At 28.5% G+C, this 21,084-nt stretch overlaps 1 protein-coding gene across 5 annotated transcripts in view; it reads left to right on the top strand.

Annotated features, from left to right (window-relative positions):
• rdgC (retinal degeneration C) overlaps positions 1-21,084 on the top strand; it is a 968,675-nt gene that overhangs the window by 720,397 nt on the left and 227,194 nt on the right. For all 5 annotated transcript variants that reach the window (XM_075358273.1, XM_075358271.1, XM_075358272.1 and 2 more), the window contains one exon: positions 2,386-2,641. In XM_075358273.1, coding sequence (XP_075214388.1) covers positions 2,386-2,641 — 256 coding nt within the window. The remainder of the gene's footprint in view (positions 1-2,385; positions 2,642-21,084) is intronic.

Below are 21,084 nucleotides of genomic sequence, written 5' to 3' on the forward strand. Positions count from 1 at the left end.
TGTAGATCATGTGAAACAGTTTTATATTGCCGTGCCACAATTTGAAGCTTATGTGGTGAATTCATAAACAACAAAAATTGAACGGTATGTCAAATTCTGGACGAAAATTGAAAATTTAACCTGAAAAAAATATTTATAATCAAAGCAGTCAAATTTTTATACCACATTGCCACGTATAAGTATGGAAGTATAATTTCTTTAGTAGAAACAAATTACAAATTACAACTGCTTCATTTATTTTTTCTATTTAATTCTTAAGTCCAGTAATCCCCAGAGTTGCGCACAATTGTCATATCCATACGTAAAAGATTCAAAACAAAAAAAAAAATTTGAGAGGTTAAAAGTTTAGGATAGTGGACTAGTGTTTATGTAAGTTTTTGAAAGTACAACCGAGCAAGGGTTCAGAACTTTTTTGTGAAAATCTGCAGAAATTAGTGTTTAATTATCTTCAATATAAACATGAAGCAGACATAGATCTATGGATTTTAATAATTTTGTATTTTAGAGTAGATTAAGGAAAATAATATTATGTACGCAAATTTTAAGGGTTGCGCTGGATTTCGATGTAAAAGTATGACGACAGCCCATACGTCAAATTTTCTCTTACAGAGCAATAATAAAATTAAAGTTTTGCTTTAAAACATTAAATTTTGTATTAAACGTAATTCAGTGAGTAAAAACAATATTTCACTGTTTCTCAAAGAAACGGGTATATTAATCTGTTGCTTCACACCAAGCGTCAACTTTTTCTCATAACTACGATTGATAAAGCAATCTCAGTTAAAGATGATATTAGCCAGATTTCCATTCTCTAGCCACCGGGTTGGTCTAGTGGTGAACTCGTCATTGCATCAACTGATTTCAAAGACAAGAGTTCTAAGGTTAGTAATGACAATTATTTTTATATGAATTTGAATACTAGATCGTGGATACCGGTATTCTTTGGTGGTTGGGTTTCAATTAACCACACATCTCAGGAGTGGTTGACCTTCTTATTCTTTCTTTTTCAGTTCAGCCTCCGGAACTAGCGTAAGGTATTAGTACTTCAGAGGATGAATGAGGATGATATGTATGAATGATGGATGTAAATGTAGTCTTGTACAGTCTCAGGTCGACCGTTCCTGAGATGTGTGGTTAATTGAAGCCCAACCACCAAAGAACACCGGTACCACGATATATTATTAAAAGTGTATCCGCATAAAAGTACCTTTACTAGGAATTGAAGCATAAAACTCTGATTTCGAAATCAGCTGATTTACGATGACGAGTTCACCACTAGATAAACCCGTGGGTTAGGAGTGGTCGACCTGAAACAAGATTACAATTCATTTACATTCATACATATCATACTCATTCATCCTCTGAAGTTATACCTTACGATCGTTCCAGAGGCTAAACAGAAAAAGAAAAGAAAGATTTGCATTCTTTGAGAATAATAACAATAATAGTAATCAGTGTGCAACAGTTACTTTGCTGAACTAAAGGTGTCGGCTGTAGAACACCTGCTGCATTTGGATGAGTTTGACATGATGTTAGCATCAGCATATTAAATTCAGCAAAGAAGGAAACGTGAAACCACTCCTTATTTTATACACCTTTGGCAAACCTGACGTAGGGTTTTTCATGGTCTGGAATGTATATTTTTGGAAGTGATTCTCTGTCGAGTATGGTTGTGTACAGCCATTAGCTGTGTAGCACCTAACATGGGTGTATACATTACAGGTTAGAACTAAATTTTCATTATATGAACTATTTTTCTCTTCTACCTTTCTTTTCTTCGATCTTTCTCTATTTTTTTTCTAAATTACACTACTTTTTTCTATGGTTAATTTCATTAAAAGAGTATGTTATTTAACAATTTTGGTACTTACGTATTAACGCCACCGCAGCTACAGCTTTATTTAAAAACAAAGTAGTCAATCGGATTTCGGTGGAAAATGAACTGTCTCTATTAATTTTCATAAGTATATTTATTTATTTTATAAATATAATTTAACCAAACTTAACCTACCCTCGCTTTGCTCGCTAACCTTGACTAATTAACACCGTAATTTTTTGAGTATTTATGTAATAAATTCAGTAATTATTGCAATTATTTATTATTTAAATAATCAAAACACTCCTGTTAATTAGTCAAGGTTAGCGAGCGTAGGTTAAGTTTGGTTAAATTATATTTACAAAATTAATAAATATAAATAACCATTTATTAAAATTAATAAAGAGACTGTTCATTTTCCACCGAAATCCGATTGACTACTTTGTTTTTTTAAATAAAGCTGTAGCTGCGGTGGCGTTAATACGTAAGTATCACAATGTTTTATGTACTTTTTTATTTGTTATTTATATATCAGGAAATAATATATGCGTTTTATTACTATTTTTCAGGTAATAACAATATTCTCAGCATCAAATTATTACGAAACTGGAAGTAATAAAGGAGCATACCTTAAATTAGGGGGGCCAGAACTTGATCCTCATTTTGTACAATTCAACACTAAAGGTACCGGCCCAAAAGACCTAACATTCAGACAAAGAGTTGGATTGGTGGAAAGTTCTGCTATAAGAGATTTAACAGCTAAAATACAAAACAACAGAGAAAAATTAATGGAAGCATTTTCAAAATTGGATCCAAATGGAACCGGTAAGTGTATTCATATTTTTTTATGTTTCTACTTCATAACATCATTTGATCAATTATGTTATTATAGGATGGGATAAATTAAACTAATTTATTGATTTAATTGTCAGAAAATTATTTTGTAACTCATATCGACAAATTTAATAACAAAATAAACTATTATGTTAATTATTTTTTAACACTGACATATTATTTATTTTGTCACTACTTTTATTTTGAAATATAAATAACATAAATCCTCAGGGTTAATGAAAAATATATGTATAATTTGTTATGATTATGTCCAAAAATTTAAGAGAGGAAACTATTTTAATTTCTTCTAATTTGAAACAATACACAGTTTATTTTATATATTTATTGTAATTTCATTATTCAATTTTCTTTTACATTTTTCTCCTCATTTTGTAAAATAATTAATGTACTGAATACTGATAGTTATAACTTTTAAATAAGACGTAGTTTTATACACAATTTTATATGTTAAAATGGATGAAGAACCCAATTTCGCAGATATGTTCAGCTAACAATATTGTGGCTGGACAAATAAGGAGATAGATGAAAAATTAATAGAAATAATACACGGAAAAATTTTCCTTAAATTCTCTATTCTCTAAAAAAAAAATAATACATATGTCCCGGAGTATCTGAGAAGAAAAGATTAGAAGCTTTTGAAATGCGGTGCTATAGGAGAATGTTAAAAATCAGACGGGTGGATAAAGCGACAAATGAAGAGGTATTGCGGCAAATAGATGAAGAAAGAAGCATTTGGAAAAATGTAGTTAAAAGAAGAGACATACTTATAGGCCACATACTAAGGCATCCTGGAATAGTCGCTTTAATATTGGAGGAACAGGTAGAAAGAAAAAATTGTGCAAGCAAGGCGGTATACCGAAATGAAACGACTAGCACTAGATAGGGAATCTTGGAGAGCTGCATCAAACCAGTCAAATGACTGAAGACAAAAAAAAAAAAATATGTCCCGATTCCCCAACCACAACGCAATGAAACGTATTTAAACTATTTAGTTGCGTAGAGCTTCGTTGATGGCGACGGAAATGAACGTGCATGTATAAAGTGTATAAATATTAGCAATTTACAGTTTCCAACTTGATGTGTATGTGCTCCTTATAATCTGGTCTGATTGCATAATATTCGCAGTGAGAGCGTCGTGCTGGAACATGAATATGTTACGTCACGATCGAAGCATTATAAAAGAGGGAAAAGTAAATTTTGATTCTTGTCCATATAAAACTCAGATAGTTATAGTAGGGGAAAGTGTTAACAAGGTTAATTGGAATTGTGAGATGAATTAATATTTTTTCTGGATAAATAAACTTCATTCCCAATTATTTTTTACAGAATAATAACTATATGTTGCTGTTGGTTTACTTCGCTGATGTATTTTCGCATTTAAACTTGAATTTACGGGGACTAATAAAAATATTTTATTAATGACAGATTTAAGTTCATGCTTTCATTAAGAATCTTTATATATGGATTATTCGCTTTCAATGCAAAAATTATGATATGTTTCTTCTACTCGCTTCCGATTAAATTAAGAAAAATTTGGATGAAGTTGATACTATTATACACCACAATTTGGATAGCATGAAGATGCATTTGGGAGAGCAAAAATTCAGTTGGCAGAGTATTTCCTGAAACATAAAAATTATTTCTAGAAGAGTAAGGTATTGAAGTCATTTATTGAAAACGTTGTTGCAGCTATTAAGTTACCGGTTGAGATTGAAGACCAACGCAACGAAATGTCTGCCGATAAAATGTTACAACTACAATTCATATTTGAACAATTATATACTTTCTGGCTTCCTTGTCGAAGTGAATATGGAAATTTAATTTTAAAAGCATTGGAAATATTAATCTCCTTTACTACCACGTTTTATCTCGTGAAAACGGTGTTTCTTCTATGGTTGCACTAAAATATACATATAGAAATCGTCTTTTATCTCTTGAAAACAATTTGCTTTTTTGTTTCTAACGTAGATCGATACATGGAGAAACGTTTATATGAAAAACATACGCAACCATGTCATTAATTTATTTTCGTTAAATGTAAGTAAAATGTCTATAATAAATGATTTTTTTTTTCTAATAAAATTTTTTCGTTGTTGTATTTACATATAAAGTTTTAGGATAATTCCACCACCCCACCGCACTGTTACATATCACCGCGAACCCAAGGTTTAGAAACGCTGCTATATTACATATATTATGAAATTATTTTTTAATTTTTTTTTTTAATTATCGGGACCACCGTTAGGTATTGCATCAGAGGATGAGATGAATTATTTGTAGCGTGTGTGAAAATGTCATTCCTGACCGCGATTCGAACCCGGGACCTCCTGATATGAAAAATCCTAAATTACAGTATATCTTTACTTAATTTTGCCATTCTTTCTTTCTTGATGATTAAATATATTCTTTATTACTTGTATGAAAGGAACAAATGAAAAAAAACTTATTATTTTTGATTGCACATTTCTCTAGCCTGGAAATTATGAAAGGGTTATTAATTCAATTTAATTTATAAATTAGACTCCATTTTCTTTTATGTAAGATGTGTTCTTATTCTGTACTAATTTAGAACTATTTCTCTAAAAAACATTCCAGAGATTTATTTTATTAAATTACTTAATTGATATTAATATAATTTGTACTTTACTGAGATTATTGCAAATTTACTCCAGTTACTTTTATATTCTAGTTAAAAAATAAACTAAAGTAAGATTTATAAAATATATGCTATAACCATAGTAGTTTCAGACGAACTGACATATATGTGTATTTGTGTATATGAAGAGCATTAAAAGAATGTACTCATCTTTAGTTTTTTTTTCCAGTTTTTCAAAGAAATATTTAATGATGACTAAAAAATAAGACCAACTTTGATTTCTTTTTTTTTATGAAGGGGACTTCTGTTATAATTAAACTTCTCACCCAATGCCAAAGATAATACGAGATAAATATAACACAGAGATGTGTAATAGTTTGTGATGTCTGGCCTTGAATGAATTGGGTGTACCTTGAAAATTTTCAAATACAGCCGGTTATCATTCAAGAGTTAGTTTTTATAAGCAAATCCCAGGTTTAATTACTATTTCATTATCACAGATGCATTATAGTATTAAATTTAAAAAGTATATGAAAATTACATTTTTTAAAGGAATAATTTATTTCATTTCAGACGATTACAATTTACAAACAAATTGGGTTAATTGAGCCAAAAATATAACACAGTAATAAAATTAGTAACTATAATAATGACATTCAGGTACTAAAATAAATTATTATTTATGTATTCCGAGTAAATTAAATTAATTATATTACAGTAAGTTTCATGCTTCACTCCATCCCGTTGTTAGAGCTGATTACAATCTAGTCACGCAATATTTTAATATACGAATATGTAGTTCTTTAGAAATTTCAAAAATAATTTCCATCGGCAATACTCTAATGAAATGCAACTGTGTTTAATACACTTTAATATTTTAAACAGACATCGTTTGAAGTTTACATAAATGCACTTCATCGAATCATCTATACTTTTTCCATCAGACTGGTAAAATATTTCTTAACAAAAGTGACCTACTGTGTTTTTAGTAATATTTTTATGTAGCCTACACCAGATTTTAAGAATTAAAATAAAATGTTCTATAAATATTCTAAAATGAAAAGAGGTGTTTCCTATCAAAATTTATTTGCAAATGTTTTATTATAAACTTTTTTTGTGATTTTATAGAGTTTCTAAAAAACACATTAAAACATAAAATTTAATATAATGTTAACGAACAAATTATCTTAAAAGAAAATCTTCATAACTTTTTAACAAAATAAAAGGTTTTGTTATATCCTATACGGAAAATTAAGTATTAGAAACAACAATAATTTATGTCAATTCTCGTGAGAAAGTTCACCAGCTGTGAAGTTTTAATAACTATATCACTGCTCCATTTCTCAAATAGAGATGAGTGATTTCCTTTAAAATTTAAAAACGATCCCATGATAAATTGGTGAAAGTACTATATACGATTTAATTTTACTTCGTAAAAGTTTTTTTAAAATTTATTCCAAATCTCTATTTTCACTAAGGAAAAAATAATGCCCAAGGAAAAATTTAAGGCAACACAAAATCGATAGTGACATTAATAAATTAAAAAGCCGATCTCCGTGGCGGAGTGGTAGCGTTTCGGTCTTTTATCCAGGGAACCCCGAGTTCTAATCCCGGTCAGGTTTATATATAATAATCAAGAAATAATAATAGAGCTTTAAAAAATTGAGAAAACAGAAAATAAAATGTTAGAAAGATAAAGAAAAAAATTTTAATTTTATTTTGTAAAAAATCAAGGAATGATTTATAAAACATTTTATATAACTGTTTATAGAATTCTACTTTTATAAAATTTCAATAAAAAATTAAGTTTTCTTTTTTCTTTTTTACAAAATTATTTATTCAACCCTTTACAACACATTAATTGAAGTATATGATATGGTTAGAAAGTAGATTCTGGAAGCGAGCAGTTAAGATAGGAAAGGTGAACGGTTTTTCTTTGAGCAGGAACCTGTATATAACATTAACGATAACGGGGAACTTAAATATATGATTACATTACGTACAACGAAAGACGAGCGAACACTGCGTTCACATTAGGAAGGCTTATCAATGGAAACTAGTAAAATATTGATGCGTGGCTAGTTTAAATATTTTTTCTTACCTGAATCCTACCCTACTAAAGGACATTTGTTTGTGTGTCTGTCTGTGTATGTGTCCGTCTCCCATAGCTTAGCACCAGAATGTACCGATCATTAGCGGAAAATCCCGATTCGATAGTACATGTCTCGTGGTGGTCAGGTGTATACTTTATAAGTATAAAGTATATATATAAAGTACATATATAAATATGTATTAAAATATTTTTTTAAATATTTTTGTGATTGTTTTTCTATATAAAGTAATGAACTATAACCAAAAATTACGGACCAGAATATAACGATCACTGATCACCAGCAGAAAATCCCGATTCGTTAATATCAATTTCTAGAATTAAATTTCTAATTCATTCGTTATATCTATTTTCATCACTCGAAAAAAAAATTTTTACACAAGAGGTAATCAATTTTTGATATCTAATAATCCCATTCAGAGACGCCGTCCGCCAGAGCAACCCAGCCGGAGGGCCTAGCTGTGAACCCCGGCAAAGCCGGACTGGACAACTAGTTTATTAATAAAAGTAAAAGAGTTTAGAAACTTTGTAGCATCATTCTTTTAAATAATCGGTACCTTCTTTTAAATTACATAATCTGATATTTTTAATCTGAATTTTTTTATATTCGTTTGCTTTAATTATACTTACGAACGATCTTCAACGTAAACGATTCAGATATTTATGCAAAACTTAACGCCATTTCCAAGATAGCGAAAATAATCATAAAGCTGTTACCATTTTATTAATAATCACAGAAAAAATTCACGTGCAATTTTAGTACGTATGTAGTAATTAATTTAAAAAAAAAATGATTTCATAATACTAAAAATTTTATTTTTTTGTAGGAATTCCATAAAAAACATAACGCAAAATTCGTTATGTACATATTCGCAAAAGTGTGTGTGTGTGTGTGTGTGTGTGTGTGTGTGTGTGTGTGTGTGTGTGTGTGTGTGTGTGTGTGTGATTAAATTATGATATCACAGTACATATATTTACTTCCTTGTACGAATTAAAGAAAATATTATGTACGCGAAAAATGTCGGTTTTCAGATTTCAACGGAATTATCCATTTTGGCCATCAATGAATCCATTTTGACTAGTTTCGGGGTGACATCTGTACGTATCTCACATAACTAAAAAACGATTAACCGTAGACGTTGAAATTTTTGTATTTAGGATTGTTGTAACATCTAATTGTGCACCTCCTGGGCACCTCCCCTTTGATTGCAATCGACTGACAAAAAAGTATCCCAAAATGTACAAAATCAAAAAAAAAATTGATTTTTGATTTTTTCTTAACCGCAGTAATTAGCCCTCATTTTGAGATTATTTTCATTGATTTCAGAATTATAGCCAAATGAAATTTTAATAAATAAAATATGTGGGTCTTATAAGGGGAGGAAGAAGATCGGTTCGAATCCGACTTAATCTAATTATATTTATTTATTAATAACTATTAAATTTTGATTGCAAAAAAAATTACTATAAATAAAATTCAATAATAACAATAAAAAGAAAAGTCAGAAGTTATTAAAATTTTTATGTACTTTTCATTTTATGTAATTTAATAGGAGTACAAGGAAGTCATGTAATCTCCACACATGATTTTTATTAACAAAGATATCTTTGTAAGTTTAGAAAAATACACTTTCATTTTATATTGATGAAAGTACAAAATTACAATGTATATTATTTTTCTGAATAGAAAAGTTACTCTTAATCTTATTTATTACTTAAAAATAAAGTAGTATTTCTTTTATTATTATGCCGATATTTTGAAGAAGTAAATGACAGAATGATGGATTAGATGAGAAAGCTCTTGCATCATTATAATTCTTCTTTCTCTTTGTGTTTTCTGAAAGTTAAATTGAATCTTCTTTCCAAAATAAATGCATTAATTTTTTTTCTTTTCTTTTGTTTGATGTAAATTAAAAATATTAAACGTCCATAAAGAATATTGTAAATCGTTATATAATTTTATTATATAACGTAATTTACATTTTAATTTGTATCTCGAAATTTAATAAAATTGAAGTTGATTAAAAATTAGAGCGATTAAAAAAAGACTTTTACCAGCCAAGAATCTGTAATTTTTTACATTTAAGTTTTAGATATATAAAATACGATTGATATTATTTTATTTTAACTGGAATTAATTTTATCATTTAATGATGATGAAGAAGCCGACGACGTTGACGATGATGCTAATCATAATCATAATCAATCACCACTTAAATAAAAATTCTCCATTTATGACAAATCGTTATTCGAGCAAGCCCACAGAATTGTTAATGTGATTAATGGGTGCCTAGAAAGAAAGGAATACTGTTCGGCAGCCTTCCTAGACTTTCAACAAACATTCGACAAAATTTGGCTTCACAGTTTCCTGCCAAATCGAGTCATGTGACATTTACAATGAGGAGGAATAATTGGACTCCGGCTAAACTATACAATACTCTCACTCCTGACGCTGACACGGTACACTACCTGGGGTTATATTTAAATAGTTAATTGGCCTGAAAAAATCACGTCAGAAAGAAGATAACTGAATGCTAAACTTGTAAAAATATACCGGCTCCTTTGTGAGTTGGTCTCATTCATCCTTGTCGATAAAATTGCTGCTGTACAAAGTTTTTCCTGAACCTAACATGGAGATACAGTGCACAAGTACGAGGGACTGACTAATTGTAATAATAGTAATGTTTAAATCATCCAGCGGTTTCTAAACAAGGTTCTCGGAATGATATCAGGAGCTCCATGGTTCCCTAGAAACGAGGTATGTTGGCGTGCCATGTGTTCGTGAGGAGAAACGAAGAATAAGTGTGCGGACTACGTAGTTGGACTAAGTTTTTATCAAAGTTAGACGAGCATGTAAATCGTCTGCCTCTGAATTTACTTGACAATTGTGAGGAAGGAAGACGATTGATGAGGTTGTATGTACTGGACGTCACTGATATTTGAAGTCACGGATGATCATTGAAGTACGTGATTATTATATTAAAATACAGTTTAAACTTTTAGAAACCATACCTGTCTTTTCCTAATTTTACTTTTGTCTGACTTTATTATGTGTAATCTTTTAAATAATTGCTTCGTTTGTTTCATGAGAGATGATGCATATTATTAATAATGTATTTGAGGCTGATGAATATCTTTGGATGGTCTCCTGACACATTACTTTTAGCCTTACAATTTTACTTATGGTAGCAATCCTTTTAGCGATAGATTGTAAAAAAAAATAAATCTCTCAAATTGAAGTTATGTTTTTCAAAACTAAAAAATGTTTTGCCAGCATTTGCGATTATACATCCAAGTATTAATTTCATTAATATTTAAAAATTTATATCGTGTTATATTTATATGATTTTTTTTTTTTACGAAATTAATTTTTTTATATAAACCAGGATTCATTTTCTAAAGTGTGTATGTATGTATATATATATATATATATATATATATATATATATATATATATATATATATATATATATATATGTTATTATTATTATTAACTTATATTTATTAGTTCTGGCGGTTTTTAAATCTATAAGAAATTGTGATTTAAATGATAATCCACGATTTTTGTACCTTAAATTTCTTGCTTATCGCCGTCGTTGAATGTACGAGTAATAAAGACTTAACATTTCTTTACCTTTTAAGATTTTTCTTAGGTCAAGTTGCAGTTATTTTAAACGATATATCATAAGTAGTACTTATTTTCATTGGTTCCATAGATATAGACCAATAAATGTTTAATTATGAAATATTTGGATCTTATAAGGGGAAGGCACATCGACCAGAATCCGACTTAATTTCATTTTTTTTTTCTTTTTTTTTAATTTAAATATATTGGTTTATTAATAATTATAAATCTATTATTGTAAAAAGTTTTACAATAAATAATATTCAATAACAAAATAAAAAAATTAAAAAATATAATAAAAAATATATGTAATTTAATAGGCGTAAAAGTCATGGTTACCTGGAAGTTTGATTGATTTAATCAAGAATTTCTTTTTGTTTATTTATTTTTTTATCTCATATAAGTACTTTTTTTTATTATTTTATATTTTTATATTTATATAATATATATTTTTATATTTATATAATATATATATATATATATATATATATATATATATATATATATATATATATATATATATATATATATATATATACATATATGTGTATATATATTTTTTTATTATTATTAAAGTAAATGGCGAAAAAATCTGAACACACCATTATTTAAGACTTAAAAATAACCTCGCATTGAGTGACACTGTTCAGTTTTATTATGAATTGATTACTTTTACCCACAAGAGAGTGATTGTGTCAATTTGAAATTTAAAAAAAAGTCCAAAAAATAAATGTTTTTTGTTTAATTTTTATTGCTTAAATTATTAAAAAAAAGTACAGTTTTATAAGAGAAAAGAGGATTCAATTATATATATATATATATATATATATAATATATTTTTTTTTTTAAATGATTACCAAAGTTTTTGTTACAAACGTTCACTTTAATTCTTTATCAAATCAGTACTTGTTAAACTCATATTTTTTAAATAAAAAATATCAGTGAAAAATATAACACTGATTTGAATTCAAATGAACTATTAAGAGAATTTAATTCTGTGTTTATTAATACATTTTAAACAAAATTCAACTAAGTGTACAAGTTTATAAAAATTTCAGTAGGGAAATTTATGATAATCTTACCGATGTAAGTACTTCTAAAATTCGTTAACACTATTCAGCAGCTTTTTTATTTTCCCAATTTATGAAATGATTACCTTTTTAAAGGATTACAGAGTCACCCGTAAGTTCAAGATTTTATCTCATTTGATCCAGATGATGAAGTACTATGGTGTGATACTACTACAAACTGATAATACTTTTCAAAACATACTATATATTTTTTCATACCTGTCTATATAATTATGTAATAAACGTAGAATGGAATAAGTGATATAATAATTTCATTAATTTATTATTAAATTCATTTCAGTTTAATATATTCATTGTATAGGAAGATTCCGTACATATCCATTGTACATATTATTGTAGTCCTTAGGGACTACATGAAATTAACCAACCACTGAAATATTAAATGGACAAGATCATTTTGCTAACATCGATTGATTATAAACTACTCATTCAGCTGCATAATAAAAATTAAATTATATATTTTATTAATTAAATAATTACAACAAATGATTTTAAAGTTATAACTCTTATTTAATTATGAAAATCATTCCTATACAAAGATTACAATAAAGAGTAACATTAAATAACAGCAATTAAATATAGTTAAATAATAACAAAGTAGAAGTTATTTTAGTCCCAGAAGTAATGAATGAATTGATTTTTTTTAAAGGAAATTCCTTTATAGATAATAAAAAATAAATAAAAAAAGGGTCAAAATCCTCTAATCGAGCTGAATTTTAAGATGAAATTATATTAAAGATTATTTTAAAATTGCTTTATCTGTATTCAAGCCAAAAATACATTAGTTCAAGCCAACTAATGTAAAATTAGTTGTCGATATCCATGGTGAACTGGTAGCGTTTTTTCATAGCTAGAAAATTATTCTTTTGACAAAAAAAAACCACAAAAAACGGCATTTAAGTGGGCTTCATCAGACTGTAATTGCAAGCGTTATTAAATACATTATTATTCGATTTTGTAATTTAAAAAAAAAACTAAAATAAATATGTTTACATCAATTTTTAATCACCAGGAAGAAGGTCATTGTAAATAAAAATATCTAAAGCAATTAAATATCAATAATATAACTATATATATATTACTAGCAACCCCATCGCGTCTTCCCCCCGCGCTATATGGTTATTTGGGTTTCCCGTCACGGTCAGGGGATATTTATCAGGTCAGGGTTAGGGTTTACTTCACTCGCCTTCCGGTCTAGTCAAGGGATTCTGCCTCCTGGACCCCTTGTGTTCAATGAACTCATACGTAAGAGAATAATAATGATGAATAAGATCAAGGATGTTTAAATTTATAAAAACTGTTAGTGTACAGTAATTTCTTCAGACCAACAGTTTGATCTGTACAGGACCCGAAACTTTCACTGATCTGAAGGATTAAAGCCCATCACAGCTAGGAATGAGAGGGGGGTGTGGCAACCGGAAGCGTCACAAGGCGGGTATCTTCTCCTACGGGGTTGAGATGATCTGAAGGATGAGGATTTCAAAACAGACGGCCTCCGTCTTAAAACGCTGGTTCAACAACGGATTGGAATGCAACTAAATCCGTCTTAAAATTACTAAATAATAAACAAAACTTAAAAAAATTAGACCCGCCATTTAAAATAACCCTTTTAAAAAAACAAGCCCGATTAGAATCATCCAGCAGCAAGGGACTCTGTCCAGGTTCTGCGATAAGTAGGGAGAAATAAACTCCCGCCAACTTTGCATTCCATTCCATTCCGTCTTAAAAATATTAGTTATAGCTGGTTACCTGTTCTTTGTACGGTTTAATATCTATTTTACCCGGCTCTTAGCGTTTCCCGACAAACAAAACTAGCAGGTACCGTGCTTTGTTTCTTTTCCTTTTTAAAATATTTTTTATTTTATTCTTTTAGCCAAATAATCAGAGATAGGTACAGCTAGTACACATAAATTAACAGTTATATTGGCTATGTTGGTTGAGCTCACCACATACATCCACGCACCGTTCACAAAATCCAGAGACCGGTAAATGGTTTTATCTAAAGAATCTAATCTAAATCAAATCTAATCAAGCCCAAATCTAGTGAATACCTCGTTTAGTGTAGTTGGAAATGAGTAAAATTTGCAAACATTGTTCAAAAATTTTACCTTTCTATACCCCTTTCAAGGTTCAACTTCAAAAAAAAACCTAGAAATAGTTTTGGGATATTCATATGTAGATTATACGTATCAAAAATCGAGTTGATATCTGTATTTATTAGTAACAATTAAAAAAAAGATAACCGGATTTTAAAAAAAACCTTTAACCCTTTGTACTCGGAATTTCAACAAATTTACAAATTGGTTCATAAATATTCACATGAAGTTTTCATACGCCAAAATTCAAGTCGATATTTTCATTTTTTACTGAGAATTTTAAGAAATAACCGGCTTTCAAAAATAAATTTTAAAGTCCATTTTAAACTCGGAATTCCACAATAATATACAAATTGGTACAAAAATAATGTATATAAATTATACAAATATTCTCACATGAAGATTTCACAAACCAAAAAATTTGGTTAACTTCATTTGTTACTGAGGATTAAAAAAATAAATAAATAGGAGTGTAAAAAAAAACTATTTTAACCCTTTAAAAAAAACCTCGGAATTAAAAAAAATCATTTCTTATTGTACACTTACACCGTATGAAGAACTTGTATACAAATTTTCATCAATTGACCTCAGTATTTTTGTTGGGTGTTGATTATGAATCAGACGCGACATGTTTTATATCCTAGCAGACCCGTCTTGACATCCCCGTGCTATACGGTTACTTGCGTTTCCCGTCACGGAAACGAGCCATCAGGGCTCACTTCACTAGCTTTTGCCGTCCAGCCAGGGGCTCTGCCCCCAGGACCCCTCCTGCGTTCGTTAATTTTTAATTATTATTATTATTCTTACAAACACAAGTCTAATCAATTTATAAAAACAATCAGCGAATTGTAATTTCTTCTCTGTAACAATTTGATTAGTACAGGCCTAACTTTGAGTTATCTGCGAGTTTCAAAACAGTGGGCCTTCACCTTAGAAGTATTAGTTATAACTATAATCATACTAAATTAAACACACTACTTCTAGGTATACCCGTACGACATACGGGTAAAAATGTATTTTGCCCGGTTCTTATAATTACCAGACAAACACTTGTAGGAAGTGACCGTACTTTGTTTTTCATTGTTATTATTTATTTAAGTTGGTTTTATTATCTCGTTTAGTATAATTGGAAATGAGAAAAATCTGAAAGCATTGTTCAAATATTTTTACATTTCTTAACCGCTTTCGAGGTTTAATTTTAAAAAAAAAATCTAGAAGTTTATTTTTAGATATTTACATGACAATTACACACACTAAAAATCAAGTAAATACCTTCATTTATTTTTGAGAAATTAAAAAAAAAAATAGCCGGGTTTCAAAAAAGATAAATCCATTTTAACCCTTAAACTCGGAATTTCAAAAAATCCTTTCTTAATGTGCCCTTACACCATAAGAAGAATATGTGTACAAATTTTTATTAATTCTTCTTCTGTTGTTCTTGCTAGACGTTGACGAATCAGTCAGGACAAGTTGTTTTATTGATGAATAAGTCAAGCTAAGTTACTTTATACTCGTGTATATATAATGTATATAAAATTATATATATATAATACTACAAAGATAAATAACAATAATTTCCCTCAGGGCAGTGAGTGATAAAATAATCCCCTCGTATCTCTCTTCCCTGTAGTAAGAGGCAACTAAAATAGGAGTAGAAGGAAACTGAGGATGTTTTATAGTTATCTTTCTCTCTGTCCAGAACAGCAGCCAATACTTTGTTTGTTCTCTGTGTCTGTAGGTATGTTTATGGCTTTTCGATTTATGACCTATGCCATTAAATCAACACAAAAGATAAGTTATTAACTATAATTACTCGATCAATATTTTCTCTTACTACGAGACATTCTAATTTTTGTATCTCATAATTTTTCAATAATAATGATTTTTTATAAACTATTTCCAAGTTATGGCTGCATCGATGTTATTAAATTTATTTTGAATTTTAAAGACATATATTCACTACAGGATTTTTATCACCAATGAATGGTATTCAATCAAGTAAAGGAAATCTTTACAATAAAATAAGTTGATTCAAAATCTACGTCATTCTTTTCACAATTCAAACAACTTTTAAGATCTTTTTTTATTTTACTGTACATAAATATATATAATTTGAATTTCTCGGATTCAGTAATTTATGTATATCTTTACTACGGTTACATACATTTTTTAAATAAGATAATGTAATGTGTTTTTAAATCACTTTATGAGTAGCTATTTTTTGAATTTAAAATTAATACTTATTTTTTTATTCCTTTTTACTACCAAAATGACTTTAAAATGAATTTTATAAATTAAAAATTATTGATATAATAATCAGCACAAATAAAAAAGATTGTCTCTGAAAAGACATACTTCATAAATCACTAGATGGAAAGAAGTGAATTTTTAAACTTATTTTCTTTGTAATTTTAAAAAAAATAAAAAGTTAAAATTTATTTTAAATAAACCTGGGGTAATTAACACTGAAAATGTCTAATAAAATATCTCTATTGGTTACATTAAGTAATTCTATTTTTCGATATTTTCTTCTTAAAGGACATTTTTTTAAATTATATAGTTTTGTGGGTTTTTATGAAAATTTTCACAATGAAATAGCTGTACAGATAAGTACGTAATTTATATTGTAATTTATTACAAAAAACCTACTATTTTCTAATAGGCAGCGGAGATTAAATCGGTGTTAGGAAAAACCACAAAAACTAATTTGGCGTATTAATTAGTCTTTTAATTGAAGTCTGGAATGAATGATTTGATGAGAAAGATACTTTATTGTAGATATATCTTTTTTTTAAATTTTAAGTTAAAAACTTAATTATTGAGGTGAGAATATAAGTACCTACAGATATTTATTATTTTTAATTTATGATTTTTTTTTTATAAATAAGAAAAATGTTATCTTTTTACTTCCTTATACGAAGTAAAGGAAGTATTTCCGATCGCGAAAAATTTCTGTTTTCAGATTTCAACGGAAATATTCATTTTGGCCATCCCTGAATCCACTTTTAACTAGTTTCGGCGTGATATCTGTACGTACGTATGTACGTGTGTAAGTATGTATCTCGCATAACTCAAAAACAATTAGCCGTAGGATAGTCCTAAATCCAAATTTTCAACATCTAGTTGTGCATCTCCCTTGGATTACAATCGGCTGAGCCAAAAATGTTTATATAGTCAGACATCTAAATAAAACAAGATTGCAATTTTGAAACATTCGAACTTTTTACTTTTTCCTAACTGCAGTAATAAGCCTTCGTTCGGTGCTTTTCAACAGTATATCATAAGTGGTATTTTCATTAGTTCCAGACTTATAGCCAAATAAAACTTTAATAAATGAATTATTTGGATCTTACAAGGGGAAGGTAAATCGGTTCGAATCCGACTTTCATATACATATATTTTTTTACCTTTTTTTAAATTTAAATATATTGATTTATTAATAATTATTAACCTTTCAATGTAAAAAAAAATCAATAGTAAGTAATAATTAAATAATAACAATACAAAAATTTTTTTGAAAAAATCGGAAGTTATTATTGAAATAAAATTTTATGTATTTTTCATTTTAATTTAAAAATTGTTACAGCCAGAGGTTAATAATTATTAATAAATCAATATATTTAAATTGAAAAAAAAAAAGTTAAAACAAATACATGTATGAGAAGTCGGATACGAACCGATGTGTGCATGATTACGGATCCTACACACTCACACCACAAATCTAGTTGAGCGCCATGAATCAAAATTAATATATAAACTAATATAAAATGCTAAGGAAATTTTTAGAGGAATTTTTCTTGAGTATAATTGAATATTGCGTGTTAGTATTTTGTGATGCTATTTATAGGCGTACAAATCTGATGTGTACGAGTATATACCCTACAACAACATACTCATTTTAAAGCCACTAAAAATATGTTAAAATTTAAACTAAAAATTTAGTAACCTTTTTCAGTTTTGTTTTTATGTTGATTCAATTTAATAAAAAAAAGAATACACACACACATATATATATATATATATATATATATATATATATATATATATGACAATATATTTTATCATCATATATATATACATATGATGATGATGAAATGTGATATGCCTGAATAGGTAAAATTTACTTGGTACTCCATTTCTCCTGTATAAACATATAGTTTTTTTTTTAATTTATGCATTTTTTCAGTCTACATGATAATAAATATTGCTATAAAATTTCGTATTTGTTTTCATTTTGTTGATGGTTTTATCATATTAATTTAATAACCATACTATTAGATAGATACTCGTATAAGACTTAATACTTAAGAGTAATAAAGGGACTTTTACTCTATCCTAATATTTGCGGTAAGATTGTTGAATTAATAATTGTATAAACGTTTAAAGAATTGGAGAATCGTATCTCACTTTCAAATAAACTAAGTTTAATTGAAGTGCAGCAAAAAATGTGTACATGTAATTTAATAGGCGTACAAGGAAGTCATGTGGTGTACGCATCAGATTTTTTTTTAACTTGTTCTTACTGTTTCTTTTTTTTCAACGAATCCATATCCCCCCCAAGTTTAAGTATTATACCAACTAAAATTATAGAACCAGAAGTACGAACCGCAACGTGAATCCTTCATAATCACAAATGAAACCCAAATAAAGGAGTTTTAATTAAAAACGTTCGTGTGTACTTATATACGCACGTAAGAAGTTATACTTCTTTTGCGTGAATATTAATAATATTTTTACCCATTCAAACAAATTTTAACTGAGTCAAACGATCGATAGACAACATTAAATACCATGAATAAAAGTTTGAATAAATAAAACTTTAAATATTTAATCAACTCATACGAAACTGGTAAAAGATACCTTTCAAAAAAATAAAACAAAAAAAAAGAACAATAAAAAAAGCATAATCATGAAGATTTTCTTTATAAACAATGAATTTATATTCACAACGATTCACTATAAAGTAAAAAATAATAAAGATTTATAATTATTTGAAAAAAAAAAATTAAAGCATGAGTAAAAGAAATCATTCTCCACGGAGACACCATACCCTTTCAATTTATACTTCAATATTATGTAGTTCTGAAACAAAAAAAAAATGTAGAATATTACTACAGAATTTATCTCTAAGTTAAATGCATTTCAAAAAAATTGGAAAAATTTCATTCATCTCGAAGATGAAAATGAAACAAATTTTAAGTTTAATATTTTTTGTAGTAAATATTATATGAACAGGGTTTTTTCATAAAATATTTACTTGTTTTTATTTATGCATTTATTTTTATTTTTTAATATAAACCGTATACAAATATTGTTCGATAAAAAACCTTGTTTAAGGTAAAAAAAAAGAAAAAAAATCAGTTCTCTTTTCAACAAGTTAAAAGGCAAATAATCAGTACTTTTTAAGTCCATAGTTTACATTACTTTTTGAGTCCGGTCCGTTAGAAAACATGTGAATTTCTTTTTCTTTTTTATAAATAAAGATATACAATGAAAGATATTTAGAATAAATTACAAATAAGATTCTAAAAAATATTTAGAAATCGAGTCGTAGTAATCTCTTAAACTTAACCTCAATCGAAAGGAAATATCTCAAAGATTTGTTATGTATATCCTTAAAATCAGCGGATTACCAATGCGCAGGCAAGCCGATTCACAGCGCAATTATAGTCAGTCGAGATAATTACCGGGTTGGTCTAGTGGTGAACGCGTCTTCCCAAATCAACTGGTTTGGAAGTCGAGAGTTCTAGCGTTCAAGTCCTAGCAAAGGCAGTTATTTTTATACGGATTTGAATACTAGATGTTGGATACCGGTGTTCTTTAATGGTTGGGTTTCAATTAACCACACATCTCAGGAACGGTCGAACTGAGAATGTACAAAACTACACTTCATTTAAACTCATACATATCAATCTCTGAAGTATTACCTGAACGGTAATAATTTACGGATGTTAAAAAGGAAAAAGAAAGAAAAAGTCAATCGAGATGTAAACTTTACAAAAGAAGTTTCAGTGCGTGTTTTGGTTAGTGAATTTTTATTCAGTTATGCGTTTTCAACGGTGTGTGCAAATTGAATGCAATATCTACATCTAAGTAAATTCGTCACTGGTATATGACGATAAGAGTGACAGGAAGTGATTTCACAAATTAGAAATAATCCTAACGTTTCAATTTCGTGACAAGACGGTGGATCACTTACGCGATGCATTGCACTGCCAGTCCTGGAAAGTTAATTAGGCGAGCTAGTTACGGACTGGGAATTCCTCGTTCCACTGTTCATGACATTGTTCATAAGCGACTCCGTTTGCGAGCGTACAAGTTATAGCTACTTCATCAAATTAAACCAAATGATCACCGCATACGATATAAGTTTGCTACAGAGGTAATGCAACATATCGAAAACAATCCTAATTATCTTGATACGTAGTTATTTAGTGATGAGGCAACCTTTCATACGTGCTAGAAAATTAACAGACCAAATGTTGAAATTGGGGGTATTGAAAACCCCCTTACAGTAATCGAAAATGAAAGGGACGTACCGAAAGTCAATGTCTGGTTAGCACTGCTCATAAATGGCGTAATCGATCCGTTTTTATCATAGAGCCCCCTCACTCTAACTGGACTTTGTACCTCGATATGCTTGAGAACTTTGCTGTATCTCAAAGCTGATGATCCATCACACTTTTATCGAGATGTTACCAGTTTGTTGTACATCACATTCCCCGAGACATTCTATCAATACTTTGAACTTTTTTCTTGAGGATTTATTAAAAGTTGTACGTTATCAAAGAAAAGTTTGAGATTTAAACGATTTGAAACAAAAAATTGCTTAAGATATTCATCTAATAACGCTGCAGATGCTTCTAAACCCCTGGCAAGAGTTAGATTATCGTCT

This window comes from Lycorma delicatula, chromosome 2 (assembly GCF_047948215.1).
Source record: "Lycorma delicatula isolate Av1 chromosome 2, ASM4794821v1, whole genome shotgun sequence".
NCBI lineage: Eukaryota > Metazoa > Arthropoda > Insecta > Hemiptera > Fulgoridae > Lycorma > Lycorma delicatula.